At 32.2% G+C, this 16,047-nt stretch overlaps 1 protein-coding gene across 1 annotated transcript; it reads right to left on the minus strand.

Annotated features, from left to right (window-relative positions):
• Positions 1 to 5,673: 5,673 nt before the first annotated feature.
• On the minus strand, positions 5,674 to 12,633 carry LOC133178139 (hillarin-like). Its single transcript, XM_061312893.1, has 8 exons — positions 12,550 to 12,633; positions 8,709 to 8,917; positions 7,941 to 8,143; positions 6,884 to 7,776; positions 6,642 to 6,807; positions 6,168 to 6,448; positions 5,874 to 6,059; positions 5,674 to 5,757 (listed from the first exon to the last, which is right to left on the minus strand). Exons 1-8 carry the CDS (start codon positions 12,631 to 12,633, stop codon positions 5,674 to 5,676), a joined length of 2,106 nt encoding a protein of 701 aa, XP_061168877.1.
• Between the last annotated feature and the right edge of the window lie 3,414 nt (positions 12,634 to 16,047).

Here is a 16,047-nt window from a genome sequence, read left to right on the forward strand (position 1 = left end):
TCAATGGCTATTAGGGGTAGGATTTTCTCTTATGTCTACCATCAGGGACCTATATATACTAACTAGTATATAGGTCCCTGCTACCATTATGACCAAAAAAAAAAGGAATGGAATTATAATAAGGAAGGTCTTAATTAATGACAATTTACAAGATTAAAAAAAAAAGAAAGTTAAAAATGTACAACTGTGTCTAATTTGGTATTTTGTAGTAAATATTTTGAATAAGTGATCTTGCTTTTATTTATATATTTCATTTTACCTGTCAATTAAGGTTCATTTCAATCTTATTGATTTTTCCCATTTTGACAAAAATGTCGATAATTTTTCCCAATTGTAAAGGCCCAGGCACCTTTTAAAAAATGTAGAAAAATCACTGACCTGGCCAGCTGTCTGTGTGCTTTCAAGCGAGAAGTGATTTCCTATCCTGACTTCACACCTTTGCGTGCATTAAATAATAAAGGGGCTAATCAGCATGCACTTGTTATAAACCAGCTGTAAACAGAGCAACTAACTGAATCTCGCCACTCTTGGGCATATTTATTTAATTTTGGCAACCAAAAAACAAACAAACAAAAAAACATTGCGCTGGAAAAAGGTATACTGCCACGCCATGCTAGCTTGCTTTAGATTTAACACCATCAAACACTTGCACTACGTGTTGAAACGATTTTTGCATGGAGGCCGCCATTGCGGAAACTAAAACTAATACCGAAGTGGATGACGGAAATCGCGGAAAATTCCGGAAAATAAATATGAATATTGCCGAAAAAAGTTTAGGGTCGGGGATCTAAAATAGGGACGGTCAGGTAATGGGAACCACACATATTTTTTTATTTGGCCAAATAATATTCCATACATGATTGAGCTGTCACCTGATGAACCTTTAATTCTTTTCTAGTTTTATTTTTTATATGCTTTATATGTATATGAATTATAAGAGTAAATGTAAGTCCAAAAACTTATTTTGTGACATCAATTTCATACCTGTATTTCAGTTGCCTTTTTGAGGATATACCGGGTAGATTATTCAAAGTCGATGTACATGTAGTCTTAGATGCTGCAGTTCTCTTGTACTTTAGCTATAAAATAAATCTTAATGTATACAATTGTGTAAGATGAAAGAATATTTCAAACACTGCATGAAACAGACCAAAACTTTAACCAAAATATCCTCTATAACATGCTCTCTAAACTGAAGAATATGGTCATATAATTGCAGTCATATGAATTTTGTTCAATGATAAATGCAGAGAGAATTTGCAGAATATATAAAGAAAGTTTTATCGTTGGGATTGGGAAATAAGCAGGTCTAGCACAATCTCTTAATTTAGCTATATAGCTTGAAATAGCTATTTAGCTTTATTAAGCTATTCAAAATAGCTTGATTTAGCTATTTATATGCAGTTTTTCACAAAAATTATTTTGGTAAGAAATAGACAAAAAGTTGCATGTATTTGACCATTCATATATGTGCTATGGGCTATCGAAACAACAAGCAAAATCAAAGATAGCTCCAACTTTGCAACTTTTGATTACTTTTAAGCAAAAGATAAATTTCTATTATTTGAGTAACTGTCCACTACCTTGTGTGCATTGAGGCATGGATAAGTATGATTGCTTCTCATTGAATGTACTGAATTAATCAATTATCTTGTTGACCATAATTGGCCTCCTTTATAAATTCATTGAAGAAGTAACTATCAATTGCATATGTAGCCCAAAAACTTTTAAAACTTTGAGTACAAAGTCTCTTTTGTTTCTATTTTCCTAATTATCTCCCCTTGTTTAAGGTCACAACCCTAGTTTTAGTATAAACGGAAGCCCTTGGCCCAAGGATACCCTGTGACAAATTTGACAATAATTGACCAAAGGGCTCTTGAGTTATGGCCCATATTCTAAAAAAGTTTACGCACACCGCACGAATGGCCACAGCATTAGCTCTTTGGGCCTTTGGCTCAGAAGAGCTTAAAAAATGAACCTCTTACATTGATTTTTGGTCAATATTTTTTACAGTTTTTTGTATAGTTTTCTGATGAACAATGTACAGTATTTTCACCCAAATTCCTGTATTTTGAGGACTGCTGTACAGTATTTGGGCCTAAAAATTATCACATGTATGCAAGGAGATTTTAATGAGTGAGTTTTAAATGCATCAATTTCAGATGAGTTCAAGGTTGAGTATCATCACTGCACCAAGGTGCGACTTTTTGTGCATGCTGAGAAAAGTATACATTTAAGAAAAAGTGTGATAAAATAGCTAAATTAAGCTATTCTGAACAGCTTAATAAAGCTATATATATAGCTAAATCAAAAGATTGTACTGGACCTGATAAGTGCTTTCAAACATTGAACAGTGTTGAATACTTAAAAAACTAGACCTACTGACATGCAACAGCTAAATTTTTGTTGATAAATGAAGCGTATTCTGAACAAATTATTTACCCAAACAAAGGTGATGCTGTCACAAGATGACGTTCGTACCCATCTGACACTTATGCCCTGTTCACACGGAGAGTTTAATTCGAATTAAACGTAAGTTACTGCGAATAAAATTTGATCCGCGTTCACATGGAGAATTTAATGCGAATTAGTTTAATTCGAATTAGTTTACTGCGCATTAAATTACTTCGCATTAGCTTCGTGTGAACGCTAAGCGAAGCTAATTCGAATTAAATTTTGACGCATGCGTAATGGCAAAATTAAGTCACCTGCCACATGACGGTGGTCAGTTATAGGTACCTATGCCATTTTTAGTGCAAAACAAAGGAAAATTACGTAAATCACTGAAATGTGTATAGACACTATGGTATTATGTCAAATGGATTTGCTCTGCATAAGGTGACGTGATTTGAAAATGACGTCATAATAGCCTTACTGAAAAGCCTTACTGTAGAAATAAAATTTTAATTCGCATTAGTTTACTTCGCATTATCTGTCGTGTGAACGCAATTTAATTCGCATTACTTTAATTCGCATTATTTTACTTCGCATTAATTTACTGCGAATTAAACTCTCCGTGTGAACAGGGCATTACACTACTCCTCCTTAATCAGCTGGTAATAACATCATTATCCTCGAATTCAAGAAAAATCTGTTAATAAATTAGTTGGAATGATGATAACAAAACTATTCTAATCAGATACAAATGTATAAGACTTCTATTTCACCCAAGAATACCCAAGAAGCAGGTGACATTCTCTGACTTGTTTACCTGTACTTCGATCGAAATTCTCCTCCTACTTGCTCGCACCCAAGCTTTTACGACCCTCAATTTATCCATCGTAAGTCGGAGAACCCTTCGGCTTTGTACAACTGCTTAAACTTTCCTTATACGCTTTGTGTAAACCATAAACATGCATAACCCAATACACATCTCCATGTGTGAGGTACCTGGAAGTTAATATTATCGAAAAATCTCGCGAGTCACGTGACGAGACTTACAGACCCTAACGCAGCCCGAATTTGCTTGGTTCCAATGAAAATCTAGATAATCTTGAGGAAGGGAGCATTCATTATTTGTTGTTGTAAGAAATGCGAATAAGTGATATCACCTATTCGAATAGGTGATATCACTCATTCAAATTGAATAGGTGATATCACTTATTCGAATAGGTGATATCACTTATTCGAAAAGGTGATATCACCTATTCAGCAGGAATAGGTGATATCACCTATTTGAATAGGTGATATCACCTATACATTTCGAATAGGTGATATCACCTATTCGAATAAGTGATATCACCTAATCGAATAAGTGATATCACCTATTCGAATAGGTGATATCACCTATTCAATTTGAATGAGTGATATCACCTATTCGAATAGGTGATATCACTTATTCGAATAGGTGATATCACTTTTTGGCAGTAAATACCAAAACGGCACCTCATACCAAACTTTGTCCATGATTTCAGTAAAGTGAAATAAAACACACGTAAACCAAACCAATGAGTTTTAATTTAATTACATGTAATATTTGCAATCATTAATTCAATAGATTTGCTATTTAATTTATATTTAAATAAATGATTTTTTTGTTTATCAGAGATCAATACTTGAATAATTACTTGACTGCATTAATTGTTTCACTTATGCCGTGTCTCGGTAACTCAGGAAAGACCAATAATGGAAATTTTGAATTAAGTAAATGGGTTATTTTGTTACCTATTTAAAGTGAAATTGTTTGGAACGGTTTATATGAAAATCTTCATCGCTGAAAAGTATGTTCCTCCAATAGACAAATACAAAATTTAAATTGATTCAATAGCAGTGATGAATTTGAAGAATAATATCAATAAATGAGATCCGCTTAGTTTCATGGTAAAAAAGACTGAGACGCCCCACAACATGTCGTCTATAAATATATAAATACGTGTACGATTATACTGTAATCTTGACTGCAATTATGAAGAGGCAGTACTTGTCAATGAAAAATTTTTACTCCTGATACTCAAGATAAATTATCACGTCATGTCGAGATACCTATTACAAGAAAATATGACAGCTTATCTTGACTAGACGAGATAGAAATTGGTATATATCGAAAAAAGAAAACACTAAGTCATCTTGATTTGACGAGATAGTTACCTTGACTTCACACAATATGTTATGTTAAAAAAAAATTATCTCGATGGCATAAATATGCCACCATAATGAACGGATCAGTTATGAAAATGAGAGAAAACAATGTTTTATCATCAACAATTTATTCAAGAATGAAAAAAATCAGTGCAGTTTATAACAAAAACTCCTAATGAAGAACGTACAAATGATCTATAAAAATTAGAAATTTGCAAAAACTTTCAACTTGCTGATACCCTGGATGTATGTCACGTGATGATGCCAATGATATCCCACGCAGTGAGTGACGTAATGATAAACGTGAAGTGTCGAAAAAAATGTCATTCCCAGCTGTAGCATATTGAAACAAAATTTTCTGTTTCCACCAACTTTTTTACGTTATTTTTATTCTTTAATTGATATCCAGAAAGTCAGTGGGAGTTGTTTATATATGTTATAGAGTCTTATTCTGAGTAATACTTCACGTAAAAAAAATTTCATGAAATCATGTCATGATAATAAATTATGAAAAAAATAAATACAAATAAAACAGCAACAATTACGACTGAATATCAAACAATTCAAGAAATAAAAATTAAAAATAAAACAGCAACAATTACGATCGAATATACGATGTAAAAATTTTAAAATTCTTTTATTAATACATTTTATATATGTTATCAACGAGGAATTATTCTCTCTACTCCTTTCCCCATGTGCACTTTTTAACATAACGCTACCGCTGCCGATAATAGATAATATTTTAATTGATAAAAATTTGAAGTTTAGTTCTAAAGATCACATGTTAAATGTCTTAAAATCAAGCCAACCTCCATAAGTACATGTATGTCTCACTCCCTTCTTAACACTTTTTTCGATGAATTAACTTTAGATACAGTATCTCACAAGAAACATGAGCAAAGCTTTCACCAATCTAAATCTATGCTATATGTTGTCTTAGTCAGAAAAACATTAGCCCTAGCATTTTCATTCGGTTCCTATCTTGGAAGTAAATAAGCTTTATACGTGTTCCTAGATTCATTGGCATGATTAATAAACTCCCATAGATTTGAAAAGTGTAGTTAAACAGTTTTGCAAAAAGTTATTATATATCTAAGTTTTGCGAATATTTTCCTGAACCTCTAAGTCTCCAGAAAAATCTTCTGCTTTTGTCATTTCTTCAATAACATGTATAGCCTGAAATTGTGACAAAAACATAGTGTATAAATAATAATTAACTTCATAACTTAAACAAGTAGATAAATCTTTTAAAAACAAATAATCATTGAAAAAACTCAAAAAGTCCTAGTTACCCATTTGTAAAATGTGCCGAGACCCACACTGGAAGCTCGTATCGTCTCTTCATCGTAAAGTCGAAGTATTTGAGAGGAGTGACTGACCATGTTTTTGGTCACGTGGGTAATGTTGAACTGACGCACGCGCCTTAACAGCCCTTTTTCCCCCGTCCTACGCATCAATGCCTGTATCTGTTCCCATTCCTAAACGCACAACATTATTTTAAAAAAACTATAAAAAAAAAAAGAAGTCTCCTCCATTAATATTTTATGCAATTTTCCCCTAAATTTTGATATGTTTATTGCTCTCACCTCGACCCGCCATTCCTCTTCCCCTAGAAGGATGTATGTAGCTCTCATGACATCATAAGCCATAGGTTTTGGGTGTTTATAGGTTTGGATTTCGGAGACTGTCGTCTGTTGCATTTGCAGGATATCGTGAGCAAATGCCTTCAGCCTTTGCAACTGTGATAACAAATCCTCTGCTTCTTCAATAATATTCTCAAAATTGGACTTGTACACGGACGATTTAGCATTTTCTATTGCTTCTTCTAGTTTCTCACCATGCCTTCTTGCAATTGCATCTTTCAGTTCTGAAGATACGAAAAAAAAAAATAATAACATCATATACGTTTTTGCTTTTAGAATTATCTAAAAAAAAAATCGTTGATTTATCGTTGATATTTTTGTTACAAACACTATTATAAAGTCAATTTCCATCAATCTGTCTGATCCCGTTTTGCAATAAATGGAATTTTCTAAAGCAGTATACACGGTATTTGGTACCTTTTCGCAGGCTCAGGTACGTCAATCTTTCTTCTGCCTGTTGGCGATCCCCTTTGTCGTCTAGATCAACCTTATCAAAGTCATCAAGAGCCTTTTGGAGAGCCCCTATGTCATTTGAAGTAGTGTGTTCCTGTAATGCCTTCCTGATTCTTTTTTCTATCGGATTCTGAAAAAAAAATAAGAACAAAATTATTAAATTCATTGATCAAATATCTTTCCAGAATGATGTCAGATCCACTTACCTCGTAGTGCTTCCGCTTTTTGTTAATGTTGTCTGAGGTCAAAAGGTAGTTGCAGGCATTCTTGTATGAACCATGGGAATCTTTGTCCTTTGCATCAATCTGAAGCGCATATTCCCCTTTTTGAGGCAAATTCACATTGATATCTAGTTCCTGACCTTTTATCTTATGGGTCACGTGTTTATTCAGCGTCTCTTGTTCGATATAATTGTGTATCAAGCTTGTCTGGACAAACACTTTCTTTGTAATGTTAAATATCACGGTAAAATTCATTGTCTTTCTTATATTTATAAAGCCACACTTGTGGGACTGCGGACGGAGCCCCGCTTCTTCAGTTAGTGAGTTAGGACCAAATCCACACTCTGGATTTAAAGGAAAAGGTTTTATATAGTTTAAATCCTCGTTACATTCAAGTTTGAATTTACATAGAGGAGAATGGCCACCATAGATTTCCATCTTATATATGCCTTCACAGGGAAACCGAACAAAAAATTTAATAGAGGGACCTTCATTGAATATGGCTACGTATCTCTTTAGCTGTATTTCAGAAGGGAGAGTTGTCTTTGATTTCTCGTGGTTGAAATACAGCTTGTATGCATAAAAACTTTCTTCTTTGTCTAACTTCCTGATCCCAATATCACATGCCCCGCCAACAGATGCATAGAGACATTTATTCGGTGTTGTAATTTTGTAGTGATTTTCAAAATAGTGATGTTTACAATATGCGATATCTATAAAGTCCTGTTTGGTGAATGGAAGGGTAAGAAGTTGCCATTTTGAGTTGAAGGGGTAACAAGTATAGATGAACTCTTCTGCATCCGTAAGGAAGTAATAGTCGTTTATATGGCTGACTGTTTTACCTGATGATCTTTCTTCTTTTTCTCTTGTACGTTTTTCTAAAATATTCAATCAACGATGATTACATTTTGTTTGGAAGTGCACATTTTACTAATTATTTCAAGCACGACATCTATTTAGAAAAAAAGAGCAAATAGTTTTTTTTAAAAGATTATCCAAAATATTCAGTTTAATGTTATTTACATACTATTAAGTTATATACCTTGGGTTTCCAATAGAGTCCATGTACCCTTAGAGTGACCAACCACTGCTGAGAAAGCCCAATGAGGAAACACAAAGTGCCACCCTCCAGCTACATACACTGCCGTCCATGAGTTTTTCAAATTGTCAACATCTTTGTCACCTACCTCGTAGGACACACTCTTCCCCAGCCCCCGAATAAATACAGACGGAATGTTGGCAGCCCTTGAAGATTAAAAGTTATGAAATCAACTTTACAGTCATGTATTCATATCTTGCATACTGTAAACGTCTTTAATTCCACATGTTTGATTTTTCACGATATTCTATGTTGATACATTTCTTGTTGGTTTTAATTTTACAGTTACTGAGTATGGCATTGCTAAATATTTGTTTTTTTTAATTATTCTTAAAAAAACAAAGGTTGTTATGGTAAATGAGTCATGAAAAATGTTTCCATTAGCTAGCAGATCATTCTTTTTAACCCCAGGTTTCCTAAGTTTCAATGATTTTCAATGTTTTATTACTTTACCAATACTGAATAGAAAAACAGGATTTTAAATATTTAACATAATATATATTTAATATTTGAAAACTACTTTGATATGTAGACAATATTCACAATAGATTAAAGTTCACCGAAGGTTCTTTGAACACAAGCATAGTGAAATTAAACCACTATGCAACGAAATGTATTCCTCTTTTACAGTATTATTTACACATTTTAATCATTGTTTTGTTATTCCTGCGTTTTCCTTACCTACATAAGCTAATGAATAAGTAATTGTACGAGCGTTTTCTTTGTATAACTTGTTGTACAATGGTTTTTGGCGAAGAGAGATCTTGGCCTTTATTATCTTCCTTTTTAGATTTGTTTTTCCTTGACCCCTGTAAACCAATCCAGGTAAAGATCGCCCGCACTTTTTGCACGTCATTTGTTAATCCGTCCGCCAGAGTATGCGCTAAGTCATCCAGAGTCTGATAATCTTCTACTTCAATCTAAACATAATAGCTGTGATATACACAAACATACAAATAACAATACCCCACTTTTCACTGCTTCTAATCGGTATAGGACTAATTCTGCAATTATGTTAATTGTTAAACCACAGGGAACACGGAAGTTAAAAATTATTGTCTGAATGTTCTGCTTTATTTGTCTAGACTATGAAGACTTACACTTCTTAAACAAAAATATTATGAGTTAAAATGATTTTACTTTGTAAACTTCGCAATGAAGTTAAAACTTATGAAAAGAGTGGGGATACAATTTTCCCAATACACTTCTACCTCAAAAAAGCTACCCCTTCCAACCCCCATTGAAAATAATGTAATAGATGGCTGTGTAAATAATAATATTATTGAAGGAGTAATGCCACACCAAACTTTTATTTAATGATGTATATTGACGCCCACCGGAGCTTAATTTTATTTTATTTCATTTTATTCTGTAAGATTTAGTATATCTTTTGAAAGATGATTTTTATCATTGAAAGTTTAAGACTAATATAACTTCAATTTAACTTGCAAATAAGACAATCGAAAGTTCAAATTTGTTTTTAAGTAATGCAAAATTTAAAAAGGTCACAATTCATATCTAAGTCACCCGCGAGGCGCAGTGGTTAGAGCGTCTGCTCTAGAGTCGCAAAGTAGGGAGTACATCCTTACGTCGCGGGTTCGAATCCCACTGTGGGACGTGGAGACCGGTCCTTCGGATGAGATCGTATAAACCGAGGTTCCATGTCGCAGTAGGTGCTGGCACGAAAAAGATCCCTCACTGCTCAATGGCCGTAAGTGCCGAGTATAGGACAAAATTTGCAGCTCTCCACCGGCAAGTGGTGGCGTCTCCATATGAGTGAAAAATTCTCGAGAGGGACGTTAAACAATATACAAACATACAAACAATAAAATCATATCTTTTTCAATTTTTTTAAATATATGGATAAAATTTTCAAAAAACTTTTACCTTTACACAAAAATATTGTAAAGTTAATTATAATATTATTTTTGAAAAGAAATTGAAACAAACGTGCGAATTTAAAGAGAAATTTTTGATATCTTTATTTGAACATATCCCAATCTCAATTATATTGATACTGACTGGAAGTATATAAGTAGAAATATTTAACAATTTCACAAAACTCTACATTGCTTTTAACAAATTAATTGAAATTATTATTCAGCAAGTTAATTTCTCCGAAGTAACTGCATCAGATTGATATCAATTTGCTATTTTTTTTTAAAATTTTCAATCGAAATTGGTCTCAAATTCGTCTCAAATTTAAAAATTGTCAATTTTTTTTCTTAATTTTGCTATTTCATAACATTATCTTTTTGAAATATATGATTGTCAAATATTTTTTACAACATAAAAAGATATCTTTAGGATTTAAAGCACGAATTTTAAAAGTATTAATAAATTGTCATAAATTAAAGGTTTTCTTTTATCGAATTCATAAATAATGAAAAACAACTAAAATGTCAACCTGATTCTACTTAATTCTGTTGGAAATGTTTTATCAGAGTGTTTAGTATGCATTTTTAGTAGCAAATCTAAAGCTCTCGGGTGTCTTATTTGCAACCGAAACAATTCTGTTATTTTCACTAAAACAAAATCCAGATATTCATACAAATTTATACAGAGCCTATAGTGATCTTTTAATGTTAAAATCATACACCAATTTGATACCGTAGAAATCCAATAAATATTATGGTGTTGTAAACTACCTTAAACAATCTGTTCACTGATACATTACTTAAGGATACATGCTACTTACAAAAGGTTGCGTGGATCGCTATATACTTTTGTACTTATTTTGGTTGCAAATCATGCCTATATTATGTCTCTTAAATATTAAAAAATTGTAGGCTTTCTCTGTGTTTAAGTTATTTTTCCTTTTGCAATCACCTGTATAAACCTATACAATTTTTATCACTTTATATGACATTTTTGAGAAACTTCGAATGAAAATATATATTGAAACTAATTTATCCAATATAAACAAAACATTCGCTGTCACTATTATTATTATTTTATTTTATTTTATTTATTTTTTTTTTTGTGGAAAGTTTGCTTGTAGCATATGTCCTTAAATCCGTAATGAGTCACCCTGAAGGTTGAATCGTCACTTACATGTAACCATTTCATGGTGACTATGTATTTTAACTTTGATTTAAAATTTTTAAATACATGTAGAAGTATATCTATATATCTACTCTTTAAAACTTTAGTTCAGATCATTTTATCAAGCATAATGAGTAATGAAGAACAGTATTACTTGTTTTGCCTTAGCATCCGCCGTAATTTTATCCTGTTCTGTAAAAATTTGCTTCTTTCTTTTAAAGCTCGGTTTTGGTGGTGGGTACCCCACTATAAAGTCCTCTAAATCTGCCTATTAAATGTAGAAAAAATGAGAGAATGGCAAGGTTGGTATAAAAGATGGAGAATCTTAATATGTTTTGTTTTAGTGCATAAGCATTTTCTTCATCTCCGATACAAAAATCTTTTGAAAAAGAGTTAATTTTTTGTTTATTGGTGATTTGTCTACGGATTCATCCGTTTGTCCGATCATGACAAGGAGCACACTGCGGGTGTGACAATGGAATTTTGAGCTTGGTTACTGTTCACTATTTACATATTTCATTAGAAACCATATATCAGTAGATGAAGATGAAGTTTAGATTAAAAATTCATTATTTAGCCTTGGATGTTTTTGCTTATTTCGAAACATATTTTCTATTAAAGTTTAAGTATAAACGTACACACTGCCAACAATTTTAAATTTCTCTAATAGTTTTTAAAATAACTTTATTCTAATGAAAATTGAATTTAATATTTTAATAATAATAATATTAAAATTAAATAAAAAATCCTAATATTCACAAGCAGTGGCAATATTTATAACCTTTATCCAAACATTCTTAATTACAAAGAATGTTCACTACCGTATTTTAGACCGTCTTCTGAGCGTCTGAGGCTCTTAAAAAATTACGCAAACAATAGGATGAGGATGTTTGCCAATGCATCCTTACTAATATGTTTGTTTGGAATTCCCCCATTGAGGCATGGTCTCGAGGTCTGTTATTTTTACCAGATGAGTTCGATTTGTTAACACTTTAAACATTACTGAATACAAACTCATACCAATTAAGAGTTTGTTTTGCTTTCCTACATTTCTGTTCTTGTGTTGATTTAAGTCTTGATAATTTTATAAATACACCATAGATCCCCCGTATTTCTTAAATATGAAGGATAAATTTAAGTACGTGTAAGTGCAAGGATATATGAAATCAAGCACGCCTCAAATTCGTACTTTTGATAAATTTCAGTTAAAAGAAGTTTTAACATACTTTTATCATACACCAGGCTTAAACGTTCTCGAAACATTGAAGTCTTGAAATTCTACCAAAACGTTGAACGTTGTCAACTTCAAATTTGTCTCTTTACCCCTTCCCGATCATTGTCTTTTAAATGCATAATTGTGTACTTTTTTCTTCAGGCTGTTTTCATAAAAAATCTTACATAACCCCGAAAAATGTTGGAAACATCAGCAATCGGATCCTTATTCATTCATTTATTTTGACATATAAGTTTGCAAACACATTTTCAAGTTACTGATTAAGGAAATTACCAAGTCATTATCTGGTTCTCTCAAATAGTCCTCTTTTTCATGACCACCGTCGGTTTTATTCGTTGTTGATCCTCCACAACCCATGTGTCTCTCTCCTTAAAGCGAAGATTTTTTTCTTCAGAAAATATAAATTAACCCGGGATGTGTCACCAAAAGTGAGTGAGGAAAAACTTATTTTATATCCTGATGTCATACATAGAAATGTTTAATTTAAATAGAATGTGATAAAATATTGGGAAGGTGGGTGAATTTAGACAGAAGATTTTTTTTTAATTAGAGTTTTAAGGAAAGCTACGTAAATATGATTTCAAAAGTTGATTTTTCCTTACCTTGACTGTGATGTGAATTACAGGGGAAGTACCAGCAATCCAATGACGTAGTGTTTGTATGAATCAGACAACCTAAGAACTGATGGTAATCAACAAGACTAAGGACTAATATTGAATAATAATTCACAACAAAGTACCAGTATTTAAGTGTTTTTAATTACAGGATTGCATTTTTGAAAATGAAGAAAAGAAACTGTTCACTTGTCTTTGCTGAATCGTTTCACTGTCTACTCTGATGTCATAGAAAATAATGATTTACTCTAAAATATGTTTTAATATTGGGGTTCTATTGATACAGATGGAATTTTTTTTTTTAATAGAACCCCAATATTAAAACATAGTCATAATTTTGGAGAGAAAAAAATCTTCCAACACCAGATATATAAATTTCCCTTACCTAGATTCTGATAAGTCTTACTTGTAAGAGAAGCTAAGTTATAACTATCCAATTTCGTAACTTTTGTTTGAAACAGACAACTCGACCTCAAGAGCTGAATAGTAATCAACAAGACCAAAGGCTAATAAGGAATGACTATTCATGACCAACGACTATTATTTAAGTTTTATGCCAAAGTATTCAGCCTGCAAATCACTTCCCTTTCCCCTTCAGTACACACTTACTGAATTTAAAATGCATATTTGTAGATTGCATTTATTTAGTATAATTCATTCAAAAATATGTATGATATTGTAAATAATCATTTTGCGGCCCTACCCTACCCCAGTGTCATTTGAATAGATTTAATCTTCACTACCTGAAGTTGCTAGCTTATTATTATGAGTAATCGTGGATTTTCTGAGAAGATTTTTAAAGACTATGCATAATCACATGTAAAGCGTCGATTTCCTATTGTGACCTAACGTTCCCCTAGGGACCATGATTTGAACAATGTTGAATCTGCACTTCCTGAGGAGTCTTTCTTATGACTTGTTCTTGCTGCTCTTGAGAAGATTTTTAAAGATATGTTTACTATACAGTGTATTCCCATTTATCGTTTGATTCCCTTTCATGGCTCGACACTCATCCCAGGGACTATGATTAAAATAAACTGGAATCTAGTCTGTCATTAAACCATCACATAAATTTCCTCTATTCTGGTCCAGTAATTCAAGAAAATATATTGAAATGACCCTTTGATTTTTTTCATTTTCTTCTTATCTTCCACTGGGAGACAGGTATGTCTTTTCATTTAAATAATTGAATTCCTTACCGATAAATACTTTGTGCCATATTTAATTAAGGAGTGAATTTGAATAGCAACCCAAAAATAAGAAAAGGGTACAATGTTCCAACCCAGTTTACACCGTATAAATTGGGTTGCTATTAAAGTCATTCCTTATAATTTAATTTTCATTCATTTAGCATAAGAAAATAAGACGATTGCCATTTTGAAATGACTTCAAATTGTGCATTATTTATATGTATCGTCTGGTGGATGGATACGTTTTTGACGCAAGTCATTGTGAGGTACGTAGGCAACACAGTTTATTCGATATAAAGAATTTTTTATCCAATGAAATGGCATGTTACAATCAGAATTAAATTATTTGACATTGGTCCAGTGGCTCTGGAAAAGAAGTTTGAAATATGAAATTATACGACTAATCGATAACAACACAAAACAGATCAATTTTAAATTGAAAAGCTTACTTAATCTTTTGTCTCAGATGAGTTAAAATTTTCAAAAAAAAAAAAAAAAAAAAAAAAAAAATTAACAATTTCAGAAACTTACTTCAAACTTTAAATTGTTCAAGGCATTAGTTAAAAGACAAAAGTACAAGTTTCAATATTACCAATGCTAAAAGTAATTATTTTTATCTCGTATGATCTCTTCTTTTATTCATGTCCTTCTATGCCAACATAGATAATTGTTTTTGAAAGTTTCTAATGGCCCTTTTCATTTTATGTTGATCTGTAGAGCATATCTTCTTGTTTTAGAATATTAAATATAATGTTGTAACCTTTGACTTTGTGACTGACATGTTAACTTACCACCTTTTTTCATATAGGTGTGAACAAAAGATATCCTCTGTTATATCTTTATCCGAAATTATAATATCTCACGTAATTGTGTTTGTACTACAATATATATAACCTAATTACTTTGCGTAATAATTAGATAAAATAGTTCGGAATCAGCCATCCTGAATCCTACATGCATTTCTAATAAGGAAGATGTTACGCAGATTAAATCCTAGTTATGTTTTTATGTTGATAACCCTGTTTTATGAGGTTTCTATTCTAATATGGCTTTAAAATATTTTTGTCCAAACCCCGTATCCAGCTTACAGAGAACATGGCTTCACGTACCAAAATCTTTTTTTGCACTGTAGTTGAAAATGTAATAGAATTTCTATGGAGAAAAATGAATTCCTCTGAAACAGTTGGGAATTTAAAGTCGACCAAATCAATGACACTGATTCCCGATGTTTTCTAAAAATTTTCTCTCGCACAGTTTAAGTTAATATTTACGATAAAAGAAATAATCTGTTATTAAATTGCAGTAGTTTACGCGATGTGACAAAAATGGGTATTTCTCCCAATTCATAATAAAGTTTATGTTATATTTATAAATGTTGAGTCCCATCATTGCTTTAAATTTTACGATGCCTGTCCATGCTCCTGAACTGTGACTGACTATTGCTGAAAATAATAAAAAAAAGTTAATGGAAACACCAAGCGCCTCCAAACCGGACACAAAAATAACTCTAAATAAAAAAAATCATCACAGTTGGAGGTTCTTGTTTATTCGTCGTTGAATGCATTTTCACTTTCTCTCGAATTACTTTTTCAAACAAGAGACCCATGGACCCATGGGCTCACCTGTTTTAACTGGCCATGCTGTTCTTCATCAGATTTTCCTCCTTGTACATGTTATACTTTTTGTGACCCATCCTTACCTTCAGGGTTCATAATTTGAACAATTTAAGATCTAACTACCTAAGGATGACTCCACATAAGCGTCACCTTCTCTAGCCCAGTAGAGAAGATTTTGAAAGATTTTTTCCTATATATTTCAATGTAAAAATTTGATTCGCTATTGTGGACCCACCCTACCTCCAGGGGCCAAGATTTGAACAATTTTAAATCTACACTACCCAAGGAAGCTTCCACATAAGTTTCAGCTTTTCTGCCCAGCGGTTCATGACAATATCTTTAAAGATTTTT

Source organism: Saccostrea echinata, unplaced genomic scaffold, assembly GCF_033153115.1.
Source record: "Saccostrea echinata isolate AGI-Se365-2 ecotype Australia unplaced genomic scaffold, CSIRO_AGI_Sech_v1 ptg000002l, whole genome shotgun sequence".
Classification (NCBI taxonomy): domain Eukaryota; kingdom Metazoa; phylum Mollusca; class Bivalvia; order Ostreida; family Ostreidae; genus Saccostrea; species Saccostrea echinata.

Excerpts from the sequence above, each read along its gene's own strand:
- LOC133178139 (XM_061312893.1), bottom strand. The coding sequence starts at position 12,633 with ATGGGTTGTGGAGGATCAACAACGAATAAAACCGACGGTGGTCATGAA. Across the intron at positions 6,808-6,883 it reads AAAAGCGGAAGCACTACGAG|AATCCGATAGAAAAAAGAAT; the intron begins GTAAGTGGATCT and ends TTTTTTTTTCAG. Across the intron at positions 6,449-6,641 it reads GTACCTGAGCCTGCGAAAAG|AACTGAAAGATGCAATTGCA; the intron begins GTACCAAATACC and ends TCGTATCTTCAG.